This window comes from Lepidochelys kempii, chromosome 10 (genome assembly GCF_965140265.1).
Source record: "Lepidochelys kempii isolate rLepKem1 chromosome 10, rLepKem1.hap2, whole genome shotgun sequence".
In the NCBI taxonomy this organism is placed as follows: Eukaryota; Metazoa; Chordata; order Testudines; family Cheloniidae; genus Lepidochelys; species Lepidochelys kempii.
Genome location: NC_133265.1, coordinates 38,397,323 through 38,420,550, shown reverse-complemented (window position 1 = coordinate 38,420,550; position 23,228 = coordinate 38,397,323). Strand labels below are relative to the sequence as shown.

The 23,228-nt window shown below is 42.1% G+C and overlaps 1 protein-coding gene across 5 annotated transcripts in view; it reads right to left on the bottom strand.

Annotated features, from left to right (window-relative positions):
* CRAMP1 (cramped chromatin regulator homolog 1) overlaps positions 1-14,610 on the bottom strand; it is a 121,823-nt gene extending 107,213 nt beyond the window's left edge. For 3 of the 5 annotated variants that reach the window (XM_073362972.1, XM_073362968.1, XM_073362969.1), the window contains exons 1-2: positions 12,034-12,116; positions 11,229-11,578 (exon numbers count right to left, since the gene is read on the bottom strand). In XM_073362972.1, the coding sequence (XP_073219073.1) occupies positions 11,229-11,578; positions 12,034-12,083 (400 nt within the window). In that variant the 5' untranslated portion in view covers positions 12,084-12,116. Of the gene's footprint in view, positions 1-11,228; positions 11,579-12,033; positions 12,242-14,141 lie in introns of those variants that run through there. The other 2 variants (XM_073362971.1, XM_073362970.1) reach the window with 2 other exon arrangements.
* Positions 14,611-23,228: the final 8,618 nt, after the last annotated feature.

Genomic DNA, 23,228 nt, shown 5'->3' with positions numbered 1-23,228 from the left:
CTTCCTGAGATCTCTTCCAACCCTGATATTCTATGATTCTTGTCAATTTGTCAACACTCCAAAAGGCAAGATTCAGAGAGTAGCAGAATCATGGGAACAGTGAATGATAAAGCTGAATGGAAAAGGAGGTAGCTTAAAAGAAAACGGTAGGGAAGATGAAGATGAAACTAAGTGCAAAGGAGGTGAGAGGAAGGAGGGAAGAGAATTTCAGGGAATGGAAATAAGGCAAGAGTTAAGGTATGTTGACACTGCGCAGGTTACAGCGCAGCCGCGGCAGCACTGTGACGTGGGCAGCAGAGACATGCTTTATCGCTGGGGGAGAGCTCTCCTGGCAATTAAAAAAACCGCACCATGAACGAAGGGTGGTAGCTTTATCGCTGGGAGTATGGTTCCCAGCGATAAAGCGCCGTCTATACTGGTGCTTTTCAGCACTAAAACTTTTGTCGCTCAAGGGGGTGTTTTTTTCAGACCCCTGAACAACTAAAGTTTTAGCGCTGAAAGTGGCAGTGAAGACACAGCCTAAGTCATAGTGCAATAAGGTTCCATATTACAATTATTTCATAATAACAAAAGCATTTTAGCTTCTGCATTGTTCTGGTACGATCGCTTTGGGTTCTCATGGGCTCCAGCATACTAGCGGCTTTCCAAACAGTGCAAAAGTAGAAAAAATTCTCTCCTCCTCCTCCAAGAATCCTAAATTTATTAATCCCCCACAATTCAGATGTCATTGAAGGGAGTTGGAGCTCTTCTCTATTCACCTTAACAGTTCTTTAGCTAGAAAAACCCTAGATTGACAATCAGTGATAGAATACAGCATAATACTAATTTACAAATCTGACTGTTCTCACAAAAAACATTGCCCAACCCCACTTCTCTATAAAGATTTTAGAATGTTTACTGACGTTACATTTTAAAAACAAACACTATCTTCAATAACATGCTATGAAGCACTAACGTTTTAAAATTAGACTACCATTGTCAAAATAGAGATACATTTTGTCACACAACAGCCTCCATTTTAATATTAAACCTGAGTTTAATACATCATAAAACATTACACTGATGACCACTTCTCTAGCTAGCTATCACATTTGGTTGAAATATTGGATACTCATACTGTCCTCACACATAATATTTACCTTTGTGTCATTTTGTATGCCCTGCTTTCCTGTTATTTTAAAGAGAATATGTTGCCTTGATTTGTTTTTATTATTGTTGTTTGTGAAATTTTGTGAACTGATGAGTAAGCAGTAAATTTCCCAGCTCTTTGTGTGAATTAGCAAGATTCTATTATATATGCTTAGGTTTAAAAATAAACTATTGAATAAATATTTGAAAGCAGCTTTTCCATTTACCTACCAACTCTGGAATTCAAGATTGTGTTCCCCATACAAGAGTTGGGGACATCGGACCCTAATAGCATTGCAACAGAGTACAGGGAATTGAACTGTTCTAGGTTTATTACATTGTGCAAGGGAAAGAGAAACCTGAATGCAAAACTTAAAGGAAAGCGTGACTACTTTTGTTTCAAAAGACTAATGGTTACTAATTTGGGGTGTTAAAAATAGTTTTGCTTTATATTTTAAATAAGGTAATTTTGATTCAAATGTAACATAGAATATTCCAAACTAACTTGTTTAAAAATATTTTGTAAGAAAATTTGAAATTACGTATTTTTCTTTTGAGTGTAACTGTACAATATTTCATATGAAGTGCATAGTTAACACAACAACAATTTTAAGACTGTTTCTTATGGTCTCCTAGTTTAGACTTTATCTTTCAACAGAAAATTATTACTACCTTGGGGGAGTGTGTGAACCAAAAGGAGGTTCAGTCTATCAGAAGTAGAGAAAAATCAATTTAATTTTTAAAATACTTTGCAAATAAACTACTTTTCTATCCCCTGAACCTAAACTCACACATTTATAGAAAAGTTTGAAAGATACAAAAATTGTGAAATAAACAAAATCCCCAAAAGGCTCGTATTTTGACATTAAGACTTGATAGCTTTTTATAGCAAAACCATTTGGCACTGCTAATAGGTGGCTCAGAAGAAAAAAAGCGGTTTTAAAACCAAGAATTGCTTATCAAAAGAGACAGATCTGAATGTTTTTTTCTAATATGTTATTTGAAAATGACATTTCAATCTATCATTACTATAAAGATTTCTCTCAAAAACATAGATAGAGCCCTGCAAATCTGAGACATCTGCTTTATATCCACAGATATCCGTGGACCATGTTTTGCAGACCAGATGCAGATACAAATTTTGTATCCGCACCGGGCTCTAGACTTAGGGGGAGATCCTGTAGAGAATCTATCCCTGGGAATCAAGATCCTAGTCTTCAAACCTCTAGCCAACAAGGGGAATTCAAGTCTATCCTCTTTTTGCAAAATCCTCCTCCCTCATTACTGTGCACAATGCTGTTCACCAGCTAGTTGCCACAACCTACCCTAGTGTGGCTGCATTGCAGTGGGGATTATCCCTATCACATAACTTTATAAAGTATTTTGCATGAAAGGGACTGAAGAAAATGAAGATATTCATGCATCATTATGTTTTGCCTCCGGAAATCCATGATTTAAGTTCTCACAATACTACTTATATATATTTTTTACACACACACACACCCCTCTCCATTGAATCTCGCCATCCGTCACAAAGTTGTTGGATACCGGAAGAGGAATATTTCAAGAATCTCAGTTAGGTGTCTATTCTAAAAAAAACATTTATAAAAGGACCTCATTGCAGATGAGGCACAGAGGCTATTCTTGATCTGTCTGTTGACATCAAGTTACATGAGTCCCAAGACTGGTCATCCCACATGATCATATCTCTGACAATTCCTTCCACTACCCTACACATGAGAGAAAGAACTCTTGCACAGTAGGTAGAAAGCACCGAGTTTGGAAGCAAGAGTTCTTAGCATTTTGTTCTTGTGCTACTAATTGTAAAGGCAGAAGTTTCTGTACATGCTGATATTTGCAATGACCTGTGAGGTACGAGTCCAAACAAAACTACACGTATGAACCCTACAACACTGGTGTTTTGGCTCCATTTACTCATTTTGTTAGTGCAGTGGTCCCTACACATTTATAAGCCTGGTAGTACTGGTACACGAGACTTCTGTGACTGGTGCTTTGGGCCCCACTGCCTAGCTTCACCATGTCCCTCTGTGCTGGGTCTTTGGGCCTGCCTTTCAATCAATTGTGCAAGTTTAAACCTCTATAAATTCTGGACAGTTGGTAAAACCTAGTACTTAGCCTGGTAAACAAGTACACGTAAATTAGGAGGTCGGAAATCACATTAGGCTGAACTGGACTCAATTTTTAGTATTTCGTCTGGACTTCAGAAAACAGCCATTTTCCCTCTTGTGTGGTTTGAGTTTCATCCTCATGATCTTCATGTTCTGATTGCGAGAACCCAGATATTCTACTTAGAAGCATGAAGACAGAAAATTTGCTAAAAAAATTGCACTAAAAAAAAAATCTAAGGATTGAAATGCAAAAACCTAATGTGCACGTTAGAAACAATGGAATATTGCATACATCAGATACAATAGATGAGTCAGAGACAACACTGGTGTCTCATAAAGGCTAGTCACGAAGAGTTCTTCCATCCAGGCTCCAAACAGCAGCTTAATGTTTGGTCTCCGACACCCCCACTGGCACCTTTTAAAAGTCAGAAAATTCACAGCTTCACCTGATGGGTCCTGCATACAAAGGGTCACTCTCCACTAGAGTCCCTCCTGTACCAGCCTAACTGAACATACGTTAGATTAAGCTCCCCTTATCCACATTCTACAGGCCAATATTAAAATGAGTACAGTATGCAAAATGCCATCTTCAAGGGTCACTTGTCAGCTGCCTGCTGAACATCTACCAGGTATATCTGTTGGAAAAGAATGTGGTTTTTACTGTTATTCGCATAGAACAAGGGCAAAATTAAGAGTTAAACATGCTTTTGTCTCCATTTCCTAAAAGGATATCTACTGAATACCATCTTTTAAGACATATGGAAAGATTATTTTTGAACAATCTTTTTAGATGTTTTGGCCTTTCATTATAGCAATCAGTAACACTAAGACTGCATATAACTTCTTCAGAAGTACTTCTTAGCTGAAGGATTGTATTAGAAAGACTATGGTAGAAAATTCCTTCTTGGCTCAGGAATTTTATGTAAGCCCTTGAATTAATTTAATAGTCCAGCACAGTTACATAGCAAAATACTTATCCCTATTGCCCAGGTGCACTTGTGTAAGGTGTAAAGGTTTACGTTTCAGAAAGGTTACAAAAGCATCCTGCTACTTTTATAGCGATATCTTTCTTGTTGAAAAAGCAACCAAATGCAAGACAGGTGTTGAAATTTCCTCACTGCTCTCCAAACAAATAAGTCCCATTGTTAAACCGCAGTCAACTTCCTTTCATTGGCCAGAGATAACACAACAAACACTGCAGTGAAAAAATGAATCTATCAACCCAACAAAAAGCATGTACTTCAGGAATTCAGCAAAGCATCTTGACCTGTGGGGCAACCCTCCAAAGCTGAAGCCTAGATCTGATTTGCTTTCTGCTCAGAGAGGGAAAAGCAGCTCCAGCTAGGAATAGGATAAAAAGCAGGGATGGCTGATGCTTCATTTTGAGTATTTGCCCTGTAATGGGAAAACTAATTCATAGCCTGTTTGCCTTCTACAGCAAATGGCATGGGCCTCTCACAAGTACAAGTCTAGGACAGCACTAGCCCCCTGGATATGTTCACACCGCTGTTTTATTACTGACACTTGATGCTTCAAACAAGGCAATTAAAAGGCCAATAAAGATGAAGCCTAATGGCGAGCTTCTTCCATCTCCCCTACACTACCTGCACAAATCAAACAGCTGAAGTGCAGCTAAATTTGTTTCAGTATGTCCCATTCTAATTGCTGTCAGGGAACTATACACAAAAAACATAGTTAGACGCATTCCCTACACCAGTGGTGTTCAAACCGTAGGTTGCGACCTACTGGGTCAAGGCAGCTCTGGTCAGCACCAGCAACCGGACCGTTAAGTCCGGTCAGCAGTGCTGCCCGTCTAAAGCGGGCTAGTCCCTACCTGTTCTGACACTGCACTGCGCCCCAGAAGCGGCCAGCAGCAGGTCTGGCTACTAGGCGGGGGGGCCACAGGGCTCCATGTGCTGCCCCCAGCCCGAGCACCAGCTCCACACTCCCACTGGCTGGTTCCCAGTCAACGGGAGTTGGGGGTGGAGGGTTGTGCCTGCAGGCGAGAGCCGCAAGGAGCTGCTTGCGCGCCTCCGCCAAGGAGCCGGACCTGCTGCCAGTCGCTCCCGGGGCATAGCGTGGTGTGAGGATAGGCAAGAAGCCTGCCTTAGCACCCCGCTGCGCTGCTGACCGGGAGCCGCCTGAGGTAACCCTGGTTCCCAATCCCCTGCCCCAGCCCTGAGCCCCCCCCAATCCCAGAGCCCCTTCCTGCACCCCAAATCCCTCATCCCCAGCCCCACCCTAGAGCTGGGCCCTCAGCCCAGAGACCTGACTCCCTCCCACACCCAAAACCTCTGCCCCAGCCCAGAGCCTTCTCCCACACCCTGAACCCCTCATTCACAGCCATACCCCAGAGTCCTCACCCCAACCCTCATCCCCAGCCCTGAGCCCCTCCCATACCCCAAACCCCTCATCCCCAGCTATGTTGGGTCACAGGCATCAATAATTTTCTTCAACTGGGTCGCCAGAAAAAGTTTGAAAACCACTGCTCTACACAGTACATACTTTAACTAGTGCAGAGATATACATGGCTAGTATGGGCATGGTACATCTGCATACATTGTACATCATTTTAAATAAATGTGGCATGAGGCTCCCACCCACAGTAAATCAGCATTCACTTGCTCTCACATTAAAAGAAAGGGCTAAGAAGAGGTGTGCATTTTAGACACCAGCACTAAGCATACAACTGAGTGCTCATTTGTATTTTCACCTTGGAAAATTACTTAGCCAGTTTAAGATATGACAGAGATACTGTTAAGTTTATGTGAGCACTTCAACTATAATCTCTTTCGCTTACACACATCCCTTACAGGATTTTATAATATGGCTGGGGGGAAATGCAATCAGACAAAAAAAATCATTAGCATACAATGGCTTAGCCGGGAAGAGGTTTTTTTATGACAAAATTTAACATAAAATCTAGCTAAGTTGTACATACACAAAGTTGGGATTTATGGACATATTGTGTGTCAACCCACCTGGGGCATAGTTTATTTTAAAAAGTATCATTAGACAGCATTCCTTATTAACTTGTTATAATTAAGGATATGATTTAGTCATGGAGTCTGATTTTACCAGACCTCTGTGGCTTTAGCTTCAGCAGTGAGTGGTGGGGATGGAGGTGGGGCAGTGCACCCCCCGCCCAGCTGTGGCAGGAGCTGGGGCTGTGCTTCCCCCACCACCACAGCTTTGGCTCGGGCTATGTGACCACTTTCCTCTCCACGGGCATGGACCTGTGCGCCTCCCCACCCCCTCACCCCAAAAAAAAGAAAAAAACAACCCTGCAGCTTTGGCCAGGGCTATAGCCAAGGCTGTGCCTCCACCTCCCTAAGGCTGCAGTGTTTCAGCTTTCATCCCTTACTCCTTCCAACTCTCTTTCTCCCCGTTATATTTAATAAAGTCATGGACAGGCCATGACTCCCATGAAGTTTTGTTTATTGCCCACAACTTATCCCTGACTTTTACTAAAAATAATCATGATAAAATCTGAACCTTTTGTATGTTAAATACTATAAGTTATATCCTTAAGTGGAAAGGTACAGTTCCCATCAGTGTTCCCCCTAAACCACATGGCTGTGCAGCCACACCCCTTACTGACATGCACCAAGTGCAACTCAGAGTCTTGTAGGCAAGGGAGCTGCACTTTGGTGCTACTGTTTGGGGGGTAATGAGAGAGGTTCTGCAGAGCTCTCCTATTCCCTGGTCATTTTCAGAACAAGGAGGAGGGTGCAGTAATAAACATGGAACACAATGAATGAGAGCAAGTCAACAGGGAGGAAGGAAATGGACTGATTGAATGAAGGGATAGACTGAATTAGACAGGAGAAAGGAGGTTTTAAACAGTTATTCATTATCCAGAGATAAAACCAATTTTCAAAGCTCAAGGATAAAATTAAAAAAAAAAAATCAAATATCTCAAAAAGGTTTCCTGTTTGCATGAGTGTAATTTACAGTTAACCAGTGCCCTAATACATGTCCTATAGCACATGCAACTCATGGAGGCCCGAGAATCAATTTGGGGTTCCTCTTTCTAGTGAATTTTACAGGAACAGCTACAAAAGAATATTTAACAAGATGGAGCATTTTCATTCAATCCACTCCTCCAGCTGAACAACTTTCTGACTCACAGGAACTACTACTGAGGAAGCAAAGAACACCATTTAGCCCATTGGGACTAAATCTGGAACAGTAGTGCTGTAAAATGCTTCCAAACTTCTGGAAGAAGCTTCTATCTTGGGTGATCCATCAGAGGGCTACTGTCTCCTTACATTCATTCATTCATTCTCTGAACAGAGAAATGGGTTAAGTGCAGGAATGAAGACCACTTAACTTTGCCTCAAAATATAGCTGCAATATTTAGCAAAGACTACAACGCTCTTAGTATTCATTTTTGCCAAGATGCTCACAAAAGAGTTACTTATCTGTTACACACAATGCACTAGATAAATCACTCAGCAAGTGAAAAAGTGGGCCGGAAGAAAAAAACAGAATTGATGCTTCACTTCAAGATGCGTTTATGTCACCTCTTTCCCTAAAACTGCAAAATGCAACAACAACTCAGTGTGCTACTGGAGCAAGAGCTGCAACCCAAGAATCCAACTGGAAATACATTCCTACTTATTTTAAAGTCAAAGTTCCCAAGAGATTTCCTTCTGCTGAACAGAATTGGAGAAAGAGGATGGATAAAAAGTTCCTTAAACTCCACTGATTCCTCTTCAAACTATAGTCAAACTATTTTTCCCCATCACTTTTAATTATATCCTAAATATAAGTTTTTTATTTATATAATTGGTTTCCTAAAATGATATGCCCAAACAGCACAAATAAAATTGATTTTCTTTTTAAACCAAAAGACAAAAGCACATCACTTACAGGTAAATCATAACAAATAAATGATGAGGCCCAACCAATGCACTGTGACAAGCTACTATTTAAAAGCAGGGCTTTGGAGCAGAACCTGCGGAGCAGCTCCAGAGCAGTGGAGCTGCAGGTTTTTGCCTGGAGCTGGAGCAGAGCCGGAGCACAGCTCCAAAGCCCTGTTTAAAAGAAATTAAATGCCATGTTTAATGACTGTACCTTTGCTAATTTCCCTCCTGACACCCTCTCCACATATTCTCAAGTGAGCGTTCTAAAGATTCTAAAAGAATTCTTTAAGAATATTTGGAAAGGTAATCATGAGTGTATTAGGGATGTAAGAGTTTAGCCGGTTAACCAATAAGCTTGATGCTTACTGGTTTCTCTTAATGGTTAAACTCCACCCAGGGTCCCAGCAGCCACGCAGCAGGAGTCCCTCCAGACTGCCAGGGTTCATCACAGTTGCCAGCCCTGCACCCAAAGTCCCAGCTGCTGCCCTGCTGCCACCTGGCATCCATCCCGGTTGTCAGGGGACCAGCAGCAGGGAGCCCCATGTAAAATGTAGGAGTGCTGCAGCACCCCCCCCCCCAACCATAGTTCCCCAGGTAAATGTTTAACTGTGTAACCGATAGAACTGTAATCTAGAACCGATAGAACAGCTACTGTTTTTAAATGTTATTTACATCCTTAGAGTGTATTATTTGAAGATCATAACACAAGGTGGATTTCTGATATGGTCCAAATGTAGCTGCAGAATGGCCAGTGTTAACATGGTCCTTGCAGCAGTCATCTGGCAGCAACATGCCAATGGAAAGGCTTGAGCTCTCATAGCAGATCCAAAGGTTTGAGGAATCCTACATGAGTACTGCAGCAAAGCACAAAGCACTGACCATAACCAGCTCAGATGCATAATTTTTTATGGGGGTGGGGAGGAAGGGTTTGGGTATGGGATGGAAAATGAGAGAGAGCAGCAATTTTTAGCTCCGTTTTCTTTAAAAGCCTCCTCCCTTCAATTTGTTTCCTGCAGGAAGCTCACACTGTGTGGTACTTCACTTGGAAAGTAAACCCCTTTACATTTTGATCACAAGACACGTTGTTATCACAGATAGAATTTAGACGAACCAGTAAAATGTTTCAGAGCCTACATCTTTGGACATAAAGAATTCAAATTCGGAAGCATCCCATACTCCACAGCTCTATTCTCTATGATTCTGACAGATACAACGTCAGCCATATCAGAGGAACCACCTCCAATGCCTTCACAGCAAAACTAGCCAAGTGGAGTTTCTAGCTGCTCTCAATTTGAAATGTGTTATTGACGGTCCTCAATGATCGAATAAAATTCCCCAAAACATGGACAAAATAGAGTCAGGTACAGTGACTTGTTTCTATAATTACTGAAAAGATTCTAGTCATTATATTCGCAAAAAGAAAAGGAGTACTTGTGGCACCTTAGAGACTAACCAATTTATTTGAGCATGAGCTTTCGTGAGCTTGTAGCTCACAAAAGCTCATGCTCAAATAAATTGGTTAGTCTCTAAGGTGCCACAAGTACTCCTTTTCTTTTTGCGAATACAGACTAACACGGCTGTTACTCTGAAACTAGTCATTATATTGTACTGTGCATAACTTTCTTTTGTTAATTTTAGTATGTGAATCTTAAAATAAATGGAGTCTGCTGATTTAGTGTAAGCAAGGCTATTTCAAGCCATTCCACTGTTCTGAAAATGTGTGTATGCATTTAATGTATAATATACACAAATACATACGCATTTACCATGCTGATTATGGAACATATACATCCCAGAGATATAATACATTAATACCACTCACAATCCTTAAAATAATTAGCTGCATCAAAGTATTCTTCTGTTTATTTTGTTTGTTTAAGTGCATTGGGGAGAGAATTATCTAGGCTTCTCAGTACTAGGCACCACACATTGAAGTTCTGCTGAGGCTTTAAAAGATTAAAGTAGAATTTACTAACCTATAAAAAGTACTTTCATAAACTTTACAAAAATATTTGCCATACAACATACTTAAATTTTTGTTTAAATACACCTTGCAAAGTTATATTTTATTTATTTTTAATGCAAAGCTAATATTGATTCTCAGCATTTTTACCTTCTGTATACTATGTGAAGATTCAGTAATTGGGAAAGAAGAGATAAGGTGACCTCTATAACATATTTAAGAAGTACCAAGTTATTTTTAAAGGACAGATGGAGGTAAAAATTGCTTACTCAGATAAAAAGGCTAAGAACAAAAACATTACTTATCCTCAAAATAATGAAAATACACTTAAGTATTGGTGCCCAAAAGTAACTAAAATTATATCCAAGTATCACTCAACTATAGAGCCAGGTGTCAACCAGAAAGCACAGTTTGCACATAATAGAACCAAGTCTCTCCAATACCCTTTCCCCTGTTCCCTCTATATAGGGAAGCAACAGCTCTGATGAAGTCATCCATGGAACTAAAGTAAAATAACTAATCGAAGGGGTTAACATATAAGTGCCCTGGACTATTCTGAACTAGTAACACACTAGCAGAGGATGCTGCACAGAACCTAAGGCAACATGGTTAGACATATTTACAGTATGTACATTTCAGACATGTTTCCAAAGCCAGAGCTCTTTGTTGCAATAGTCTCACAATTTATCGTGTGGGGGACAGACTGCAACCTCTCTTTCAGATATTATCCTGCACACCCAATAAATATTCTGTTATAGCCCAATGCTAGTAATTGTGTGTGTAATCACCTAAATGAACCCATTTTGCTACATTCTAATTTATGAGCCAAAATAAAGGAATTTAGTGAGGATTAAAACAGAGTAAATACAGGTGTTAAATACCCTCATTGATATTAAATGGAGAGCAGGGAAATATCCATGCACACATCCAAAGTGCCCATTTTTGTAACTTAAACATGACAGTGGGCAGCATTCAAGCTGAAGCCTTGAGACACAAAGAGGAATTCAGCTACTACAAGAAACAAAACAAAAAACATCACAAAAGATAGCATCTGCAGGACAAAACTGTCAGCCTCTGAAAATGCACTTGACCCCCACCCCCACCCCTTAGGTGTGTTTTAGGGGTGACAGAATACAGTACCTTTTCCTTTTGCAGTAGTGCTGCTGCTATTGCCAACTGAGCAGGATGCCTGAGAATCCTTCCTTAACCTCTTGCTCTGAGGTCTGACACTGGACCTGAGAAAATGATGCTGGTCCTGGCTGTGGGAGGGCTGGAGGGAAGATGGGGCTTGGGGTAGATTGGGGCTGGATGTGGGGTTATTAGTGTTGTTGTTAATAATCTTCTCTTCTTTCTTTGTGCTGCTCCTGCCTGGAGCTGCCTCTCCTCCTCTTCCTGCCCCTTCTTCCAGGGACTCCTCATCTCCTCCTGCTCGCTTGCCTAGCTTTTTCACCCCTTCCTCACCGCTGCTGTCTCCCAGCTTCACTGTCATCCTGTTGGGGAGGAGAGAAAGAAAAGAGGGGGGCAAAAAGTCAAGCCACAGACCCCCACTAGAGAGGGAGGAAAATCCTTGAGCTGAGAGGGGAGAAGTTTAGCTGCAGAAATTCCTCTCAACATGGCCGCCGTTGTTTGTTACTAAATCCCCTTTCGTTTGCTGTCCCGACCCAACAACCTGTGCCGAAGGGTGGGAGGGGAAAAGCCCCATAGGAAACCCCCCAAACCACCCCAAAAGGGAGCCAGGCTCCCCAGCAGACCCCTGGCACCTTCCTGGAGGGATTAGGAGCGCCTTTGGCAAGGAAATTGACAAGCCAAACTCAGGCGTTTGGAAGCGCTCGATAGGCACACACACAGAGAGAAAAAACAGCCACCAAAAAACCCACAGCGAAACAGGGGGAGCGCAGAGCAGGGACGGGGCCCCTAAAAGTGACTCGCCACCATCCCCTCCTACCCATTGTGCTGTTCCTCTGGCCCAGGGGGGCTCTTCTTTCTCCTCACCATGGAGCCGAGGTGATCCGACCTGCTGAGGGGGGGAAATTCATATTCCTAGATGCAGCAGCAGCTACTCCTCTCTGTCTCTGTCTCTCTCTGAGGCTGGGACTGGCCAAGGCTACAAAGATTTCCAACTCCCCCCGCCCCCGCCTCCAAATTACTAGGCACCTTTCTGCTTTACCCTAAGCTGGAACTTTTTCCCCAGGAAGGTGGCAGACCGTCAAGTACACAATGAGCCCAAAAGCTCTGGTGTCTTTGCAAAGGAGCATCGCTTTGGGGGCTGATTGCCTGTCAACGTTTGCATTTTAAAAACGGCACACCGGGAGAGGATTTGGCTTTCCAAATCCAAAAACTTTGCTTGCTACGTCATCAACTTCCAGCATTTTTATACTTATTGTAAGCCCCCCCATCCCAATTAAAAAAAAACCTACAAAACGCTCAGATCCAAACATTTGCTGTTGTTTTTTTCAACCCTAAAGGAAACCGTTCAGCTCAGAGATTCTGCAATCACTTTGCCAAGTAAAAAGTTTAAGCACATAGATTTGTTACAAGTCCACTTGACTGGGCTCTGCTGCCACTGAAATGCATTATACATCATCGTTAATTCCAAAATTGGACCCACTTTGGACCCACTGTAGCCGATAACCTGACCACTCGCTTTGCTTTGGTTCATAAATCTGCTCCATTTTAAATTCAGTGGAAAATATCACACTACACACGAAAGTTTTAGACAGTGAGACTTTTAGCAGATTTAATTTTTACAGAAAGGAAATATATTACAGACACTATATCTAAAAACAACAAGACTACACCTTTCAATAAAGACGCCATACTAAAATAAAACAGAACGATCTGGCAACAGCAATGCAATTGCCTTATCACAAAACCAGAATCCATAGTCCAACTTAAATTAAGAAAAACTAACTACCAACAAAAAAATAAAATTCCAAGTAACAAAACTAAAACATTTAATACACACTGAAGTGAATACAGAAAAAGCAGACACGAACATAATGCATTTGTAAAGGGAGTCTGTTGGCTGCACAACCTTTTACAGTAGTGATTTTGTTTAAAAAGGGTGACAAAAATACATATTTTTCTCTCTATGCTTTAAATTAAGCCATTATATTTACAAGTGTAGAATTATTCTGGAAAATGGTCTCTGTCAACAGCGTACACAACTGGGCTGAACTACACATCAAGGCACTTAAACCCTGAATACATATTAAATCGTGGTAAGCGATTCACCTGACAAACCACCTCAACTACAGACAACAAGGCAATTTACAGTTTGCTCTTTAAAAAACAAAACCAAAACCACTTTACCTACTAATAAGACTAGGGGTGTATGATATTTAAGGGGGGTTTCAATCCCTTTTATTAAAAGAGGGTAGTTACAAGCCCACCATTTGTTTCATGGTCACAAATTAAACGAATACATCCTCCAACGACCAGGGCAACAGGGAAGAAAATGTACCCTCCCCACCAGAACAAAATCTGCATAATGAAAGTCAGTGTAATGGCTACTGAAGTATCAGGAAAAGCAAGTCTCAGTGTAACCAACAGTTTCTTTTATAAACTGTTCTGGCTAAAATCTCTCATGCTTATCACAGTGCAACTCTCCTCCCAACCCACACACCCAGCTGTTGTCGCGTAACTTTCTTCTCCACATTACACTCGTTTTCCCCTTTCCTCTAAAACGGAAAGATCTTGACACCTGTATAGCCTTTGCTTTTCCATATCTTCATGCTCTGCTACCCCTTCCTCTGGTAAAACCCACACTCCCCTCTATGGGCACTTCTCTTCTTTCCAAAAATTGTATTAAGACTACAAAACTGTGTTTTAATAAGGAGTTGATCTGTGGTTCTTCAGTCCTCCTTTAGAGCCAAAGACACATGAGAGGGAAGACAGCGGCAGTCTTCAGGTCCCACGGGGCAAAATGCCGGTCCACACACACAAATATAGATGCCAACTTTTGGTTCCTGAAATCGCTCCTCTCTTTCCTGATGCAGAGATTCCCCCCGACCCAGATCACACTAGAGGCCCCATCTCCTAATGAAGCTTTACCTGATGCATCAATACCGCGCTGCAGCCTTTACGCCCCAGGTTTTCCGGTCGATCTTCTGGCTCTGGCAGCCCCAGGACCCCCCCAGCTGCACCCCAAATCCGCCAGCTCGTACAGCTGCCTCAGCACGCCAATATCCTTCGGTTCCAGCTGTCCCCCCACACCCCAGTAGTTTCTGCAGCAGCCCGTGCTCTGCCGGAGAGGCGAAGCCGGCTCCCCCAAACACGGCCTCTGCCCCCGGCCGGCGCAGCTGGCCGTTCTCCGCGGGCCCTCAGGCCCCCCCGACCAGAGCAGCAGCCCCCACCCCTCAGCTCTGGAGCTCGATCCTGCAGCGGGCCGCGTAGAGGAGTCCTGGCAGCGGGACGCGGTTCCGCTTCCTCGTCGCCCTGAGGCCGGCGGCAGCGGGGGAAGCGCGGCAGGCAGGCGCGGGCCCAGCTGAGAGCGCGTCGATACCCCCAGCTCCTCCCTCCAGACCCCAAACAAACCACCCCATTGGCCGATGGAGAACGGGCGAAAGGCGAGAGGCGGGGTCCCGGCCACACCGCTGGCCAACCAGAGAGCGGCGCGCGGACGGTGACGCAACCCGAAGGCAAGGGGACAGGCGGGATCTGGCCAGGCTAGGCAGGGGTGGAGCGGGACAAAATCAAGAGGCTTTGATTGGCCGAGTGAGGGCCAATGGCGATACTTGAGGGCGGGGCCTGAATATGGAATTTCCTTCAGAAGCGTCCGGAAAGGGGTGTGGCCTATGAAATTGGCATTTCCCAGCATGCAGTGTCGCACTCTGGTCGGGCCGTTGCCAGCACTGTGGGGACAGCGTCTTAGGTACCGGCGGGTTCTGAGGTCTTGTCATGTGGGAATGGTACATATCCGGGGAAGAACTGTTGTCTTCCAGAACTGAAGAAGAAACATAGCAGCCCGCAGAGCAGGGAGCTGTATTAAATATTATCCCCATCGAGGATGGTGTAGCTGTGTTAGGGCAGTGTCTTTTAACCTTCCCAGAGGCTGTACCCTTTTCAGGAGGCGGATATGTCTTGCATGCTCCCAACTTTCACCTCACTTAAAAAGTACTTGCTTACAAAATCAGCCATAAAACTGCTAAATTATTAGTTTTATTATTACTGAAAAACTGCTTACTTTCTCATTTTTACCATATACTTATAACATAAATTAATTGGAATACAAATATTGTACTTACATTTCAGTGTATAGCCTATAGAACAGTATAAACCAGTCATGGTCTGTATGAATTTTTAGTTTACTGACTTCGCTAGTGCTTTTTATGTAGCCTGTTGTAAAACTAGGCAAATATCTAGATAAGTTGAGGTACCCCCTGGAAGACCTCTGTGTACCCCCAGGGGTAGTCCTGGTTGAGAACCACTGTGTTAGGGTTTTCTGCCACTTGGCTATACTGTGCTTAAGGGTACTGACTGAGGTGGTCACAGTCAAAGAAACTGCATCTCTTGTGTCACTGCATGAAGGGAGCTCTGTAGCCAGTCCAAATCTGGTACAGAAGCCTGATCCGCTGCTAGGTTATCTGCAACCTACCATGTACAAGGGGTATGTGATGTGTCAGAAGTAAAGGTAACCTAACTAGTGCCAGAGGATAACAAAAAAGGAAAGAAAACAGTGAAGAAGAAAAAAGCAACAAATGCTGCAGGATCAATCCCATCAACCTACCATTCCTCAATGCCAGAAGCGCTGACTTCCCCTCTTTCCTGTGGGTGCGCGACCCGCCTTCTACCCCCAGCCCCGCCCCCGTTCCAACCCCTTCCCCTAATCCCTGCCCCAGCCCCACCTCTTCCCACCTCCTCTCCTGAGCACACCACGTTCCTCCCACACCCTCCTGGAGCATGCTAACGCTGCCAAACTGCTACTTGGCGGCAGCTGGGCAGTAAGCGCTGGGAGGTAGATGGAGGGGCGGGGACACAGTGTGCTCAGGGGAGGAGGAGGTGGGGCAGGGGATGCAGAGCATGCACTAATTTTTCCCCGTGGGTGCTCCAGCCCTGGAGCACCCATGGAGTCGGCGCCTATGCTCATTGCCCCAGAAAATTTCAGCTTTGGCAGACCTTCAGAATGGAGAGAGTAGAAGCAGAGCTTTGCAAGATTTCACATTGCTAGTAAATTCCACCAGGAAATTGGAGCCATCCAGATATTGTCTTTAAATTATGCTGTGGGGAAGGAGGCAGAGTATATCTTAAAATCCTGTGATTTGCTGATGATAGTCACAAAGATGACCATTAAAGAGTTCTGGCTATGTTTGATGCATACTTTGTACCCCAGAGAAATGTGGTTTATGAAAGCATGTGTTGTCAGCAGAGAATTCAAGAACCAGGGAAATCTGTTGAATCTCTTATAAGAGCTGTGCATGCCTTTCTGGAAAACTGCAATTTTAGGACTGTAAAACATGAAACTATCAGAGATAGGTCATTGGCCTTACCAATAAAAGCTCTCACTTAGCTACAGTTAAAGATAGATTTAACTCTACACACAGCTGTCTAGATCACAAAGCAGACTGAGCAAATGCAGCTGCAAAACAAAAGGCAGAAGCAACTTGAAAAACTAGAAAATAGCTAAGAAACTGTAGAGAGACACAGTATGATTGCTGAAAATAATTATAAAACCCTGGAAAAGTCCTAGGCAAACTACAAAACCTTTCAGACTAAATATACAAGATGTGAAAATATTCATAGCCAGAGAGAGGTATGTCCAGCCAAAGTTAAAAGATGTAATAAGTGCAAATAATATGGACATTTTGGAGCTCTTTGCTGCAGTAAGACAGTCAGGGAACTGACAGTTAAGAGCTGTTGTTTTGGGATTGATCATGTGATGACACAGAGCCTGAATGGAGAGTGAAACTAAACATTTATGGAAAAACTATTGACTTTAACAGTTACTAGGAGTAGACGTGACAGACGTATCACAAAGGACATATAACCACCTTCAATCCCTCCCAGAGCTGAAATCACTTACACAGTCCTGACTAGCCGTAAAAATATTCTGAGCAGCATGCACCAATTCACCACAGGAACAACTTTCAAAGATGAAAGCTTTGCATTCAGCATGCATGTGATCAAAGGATCAAAGACCAACAACCTTCTCAGCCACACCAGCCTTAATGGGCCTAGTGAGAAGGGTGTAAGAATTTGACTGAGTATTTGGTGATATTGGACTTTTGAAAGGAGATACGGTACAAATGACTTTAAGATATAATCCTGAATCATATAGTGTACATACACCTCACTGGATTCCTATCCAATTGCTTCATAAAGTGGAAACTGAGTTAAAGAGAATGGAATGGATTGGCACAATTGATAAAATCTCTGAGCCAACAGCATGGTGAGCCCCAGTTGTACTGATTACAAAAACATGGAAAAATATAAATCTGTGTGGATCTTAAAAGACGTAATGTAGCAGTTGTCAGAAAAATATATTCCCAACACTGGATGACTTCTTCCCCAAAATGAAAGGTGCTACTGTATTTTCCAAGATGGATTCTTTTAGTTTAAGAGAATGCTAATCAACCTACATTTATCAAACCCTCTGGGAGATTTTGCTTTCAAAGATTATTTTTGGGATTACCAGTGCATCTGAAATTTTTCAAAGAAAGATGGCAGAACTGTTAATAAACACAAATGGAGTTGTAGTTTTTGTGGGTGATATTTTGATATATGGGTCATTGAGGTAAGAACTTGACAAAACCCTCAGTTTAATCAGTTTAATCAGTCAGTCTGGACTGAAGCTAAATAAGGAATAGTCCATTTTCCACCAACACCAGATCAAGTTTTTGGGACAGACAATTAACAAAGATGGAATCAGTCCTAGCCCTGAGAAAGTAAAAGCAATTTGAGAATGAATGCACCAATGAATGTACCAGGACATCTTGGCTCTGGTGGCCACATCAAGAAATTGCCTTCAAAAGGGTAAAAGAAATTATTTCAACATCACCAGTTCTCAAGTACTATGATGTGAACAAACCGACAATGGTCTGTGTGGATGCAAACAGCTATGGCCTAGGTGGTGTATTGTTGCAACAACATGGATCTGTGTGGAAATCCAGTGCATTTTTCCCTTGCACACTCACAGAAGCAGAAAAACTACATGCGCAGATTGAAAAGGAGTACAAGCATAGGGGCACGTGAGAACTTTTACTTATATCTATGTGGATTGGATTATTTTTCACTGATAACAGATCATAAACCACTTGTAACACTCAATAGAGAAGACCTGGATCAAGCACTGCTGAGATACCAATATCTTGTGATAAGGTTAATGCAGTTTTAACCTAAATATGTTCATGGGAAAAATCTGGTAGTAACAGATGTGCGGTCACGGAGCCAAGCATTGCAATCAACTATCCATGAGCTTGAAGATAACATAAAGGTGTACGTTGATGCTGTGGACTCATACAGAGTAGAAAAGAGATTACTACATCATTTACAAAAGGTGACCTTGAGAGATGTCACTCAGAGAGCTGGTGACTGTGTTTGTGTTAAACTGGATGGAGAAAAAGGAGGGAGAACTTCAGCTGTCATAAAGAAAAGTAATCACCCTAGATCTCTAAGGTGCCACAAGTACTCCTTTTCTTTTTGCGGATACAGACTAACACGGCTGCTACTCTGAAACCTAGATCATATGTGATTGAGACTGACAGTGGAGAGTTCAGTAGAAACCGTTGACATCTTGAGTTTGTTCCTCAAAGGAACAACCAACAGAGCAAATTCTACAGTTGGTGAATGCAGAACAAGAAGACTCAAAGATTCCAAACTGACCTCAGCCAGTCATTGCAATTAATGGATAGCCAGATTATCGAGTTGTTACGTGTTTGGGTCATGTAAACCAGTATGATTCAGAGACACTTAACAGACTGAACTTCAAAGATAGTGTGATAATGTAAATGTTGTAAATGGTAGGAGTGTAAAACTGAACGGAGAGATGTGATGGAATGCTAAAACTATATTATAATGTTCCACCACTAGGTGGTGTCATGCATAGCATTCCTTACCTGAACTGGTAGCAGCCATATCTGGCAGTGCATTAAACTATCTTGAAGAGAGCACATCTTTTGTATTTCTCTCCATGATCTGTATCCAGTCCAAGTCTGGTACAGAAGTCTGACCTGCTGGTAGAAGCCCTGCAACCTACTGTGTACAAGGAGAAAAGGAGTACTTGTGGCACCTTAGAGATCTAGGGTGATTACTTTTCTTTATGACTGTTAGTCTCTAAGGTGCCATAAGTACTCCTTTTCTTTTTGCGAATACAGACTAACACGGCTGCTACTCTGAAACCTGTGTACAAGGAGTACATGACACTCTCCCTTTCTGTGCCTAGAAACATAATTTTTCTTTAACAATGAAGGCTGAAATCATCATATCCATTTGACCCCAGGAGCTGGGGTTTTAAGGAAAACAATAATTATCATGAGACTCATGACAAAATCATGAGAATTAGCAACATTGGTCCCTGACCAACGTGTATAAGATGTGTAGCCCTGGATAAGATGGCTCAGATATTTAAGTATGAAGTGTTTAATTATTGAGCATGTTATCACATGTTCACTGTGATGTTAATATCTATGAGTGGAGGTGCTGATGGCAATAGAAGTTTTACTTGCTTAAGAATTAGAAGATTTGACCCTCTAACTATCTTTCAAGGGGAAGAGCTGCCAAGAGTGCCTATGGCTGTTTATGTTCCTTTTCTGCCTGAAGTGGCCCTGATATACCTCAGAAGTCTCAATTTTTTTCTCAACTTTAAAATGTGGGATTTTCTTGGTGTTTGGTTTTAAATATTCTCCTGTGAAAACTGCAACTCACTCACTGTAGTGGTGTGTTTAAGAGCCTTCTGGAAAGTAACTAGCCTTTAAACTGAAGTCCTTCCCAATCCCCTGGGACCAATTGCTGGAGTCTCAGATAACTGACCTTTTTGGTTTTGCTACCATCTATCAGAGACTTCTTTTTCTGCAGCATGCAGCAGAGAGATAGGCTGGTCCAGTGGATAGGGATCTAGCCCTGAGAGACCTAGGTTCTACTCCCCGCCCCCATGGACTTCCTGTATGACCTCAGGCCAATGCCTTAAGGACAGAGTTTCAAAGGTTTTTGGGGAACCTAAAGATGCAGCTGGGCATCTAGTGCGGTTTACAAAGCACCTAACCTTAGCACTTTTGAAAATCCCACTAGGTGCCTAAATACCTTTGAAAATCTGGCCTTTAGTATCTCTGTGCCTCAGTACTCCATCTGTACAATGGGGGATAACAGCACTGCTCTACCTCAGAGGGGCTGTGAGGAGAAATAGTTTAGACAGTGTGAGGTGCTCAGATACTATGGTGATGGGGCCGCATAAGTACCACAGAGAGAGTGGGAACTTCTCTACTATCACTGCTATCTCTTCCCTTGGTTTTGGCCCCTTCCTTTCATGTACACCCCTCAAATTTCTTTCTTTTCTGAATGTAAACTTGGCTTATAGGGCTTGGATGTATTTCTTCTGAGTCTCCTGCAGATGCAGGGGAGGGCGTGGGGGGGAGGGGGTTCTTCAACACTCCCCACCTCCTGTATGAAACTCAGGGTGGGGACAGGAGCCCCCCACTCCCCTTAAATGGTGCCCCTGAGTACCAGAAATCCTCTCTTGGGCTAGTGTTTCCTTTTTTTTTTTAAGCACCAATCCTGCAACAAGCTCCATGTGAGCCTAGATTCCCTACACTCTTCACTGAAGTTGGGGTGTGCCAAGACAGATCCAGTTGTGGGATCCAGCCCTAAGTCTTTAATATTGTTTTGACAATGAAGTTTTGGAATTTTGAGCAAAAATGACCTATGTAATACTGTAACCCTATTTCCCTGGTCTTGTATTAAGACATACCATTTTGGGGGCAAGACTTAAAGAACTTAAAAAAAAAATCAACATTGAGGAAGTCAAAGCATACAAAATATTATGCAGTTGTAACAATCTGAGAATCATCCAGAATGGCGTAGAATAGCGTGATAAGTCTCAAACCTTAACAGAATTCTTGTTCCTTCTTGGGCAAAATTTCTCAGGTTTTATTTATTTATTTTTCCCTTCTCTGTTTCTTAGCCATGGAAGCCACTTAGATTAAACAGAGGTTTCCTAAAAGTACAGAAAGGAAACGACTAATATCCCTACTTTAATTTATAGCATCTTTCCAATTTGCATATGGAAGAGAATGTGGTAACATGGTAATGCAAAAGGTTCATAAAAGATTATTTCAAGCTTGTGATTTACTACAAGCCACTTCTGTTCATCTGGAAATGATCCCCTTTGAGACTGGTCATATGTTTGATTTAAACCTATTGTTGAACATCCACCAGGGGAATCCTTAGTGGAAGCTGACATCTTATTGATCACCCAGTTTCCTCAGAGGCTTAGGATAATGTAGAAGCACATATGCGTACCAGTTTGATATGCCCATCAATGACCAATTTATTAAAACAGCCCTACTGTTAATATGGTTGGTCGATTTACCTATTGAGGTCTGATGTCCAGTTTGTGATTTCTTTGCAATAAAAAGTGAATGTTCCCAAGTTGAAGTCTGATTACATAATATAATTATAGTGTATTCCCACAGTCCTTGAAGGATAATACAGTGCAGAAAGTACATGCATCCTGAGATCTTACTTGCTTAAGACTAAGGTACACAGTATAGAAGAAACAAGAGGCATCTGGTGTCAAACCCACTTAAACTGATATATGACCATAGTAGCAAGAGTATTTACATAACCACAATGGAGGAAGAATTCTATTGAAAAGAAGCCTACACCTCTGGGATTTGGTGATTAGAAATTAATCAGCTATACAATAAACTCTCCTCAAGAACAGAAGATGACCAGATCTAGATGAGTGGTAAAGCCTGTGACTTGTCCAGATCTATAATGTGTTGTTAAAAATTTAAACTTCAAGGGAAGGAGGTGTTCAGGGGCAGACAGAAAAGATATAGAGATATGGTCTTTAAAGAAGTCTGTGTCAGCCAGTAGCTTTACAATGAAGCACAGACAGAGTTGCCCAGAGGGAGGGGCAATACTATAGTATAGTATACTGCCCCGTGGCAGTATACTATACTATAGTATTGCAACTTTTTTTTATGGAAGGGGCCCCTGAAATTGCTTCGCCCCAGGCCCCCTGAATCCTCTGGGCGGCACTGTTTCTAACCCTTCTGGCTGTGGATAAAGCTTTAAAATGTGACCCAGTGCACTCTAAAGGCTCAAAAAGCAGAAGGCAAATAAAAAGAACACCACGTCTATTATTTTTACATAATTTCAATATTTTAAAGCCAATCTAATGATTTTTGATGAGCCTGATTCATGATTTTTGAACAATTGGGGTTGTCAATACTGTGAAAGTGACTTGAAAGTGTCAGTTTCACTCCTGTTTAAAGTCAATTTCTAGTCTATTATTTGTATTGGCTTAACACCCCTAGAGCCCCAGGCAGGTGCAGTATAAACTTATGGTGCCTTGCCCTAGTAGATTGTTTCCAAAAGTTAAATGGTCTATTCCAAGTTTGGTGAACTGCAAAAAAGTAACACAAAGTAATCTAATTTTTTCTATAATTGTTTCAGTTATTGTATTCAAGAGTTCAATTGTTGTATTCAAGAGTTAGTAACAAAGTAAGAATATACATTACAATTTTATACCTAACCAGTGTCCCTTAAATGGCTTGGCACAAGATGTCAGAACATGTTAGTATTAGAGTTGACTGAGTCTAATATTTATTTAATTTTCTTTCTTTATACAGGAATTAGATAGAGTGCTTCTGTCAGCTAATTTCTAAGTTATAATCTGCAAAAATACTAGAGTTTTCAGGTGCCTAAGTAACCCCTGGAATTACGTTTAAATTGCCCACCCCCCAAATCTGAAATGGCGCCCTTACTGGTACTTACCACATAAGTGTTGTGTTATAGCATTTTTCATGCGCAGTGCTTTAAAAAGGTGGGTAAGCATTAGCTCCACTTTGCAGATGGAGAAATTTAGATTTGTTCTATAATTAAATATTACTTGGTGTTTTACATCCCCTTTTGTAAAAGTCCTGAAAAATGCCATATCAGTGGCAATAACTGTAACCTGATACGCCAATTAAAAAGGGATTT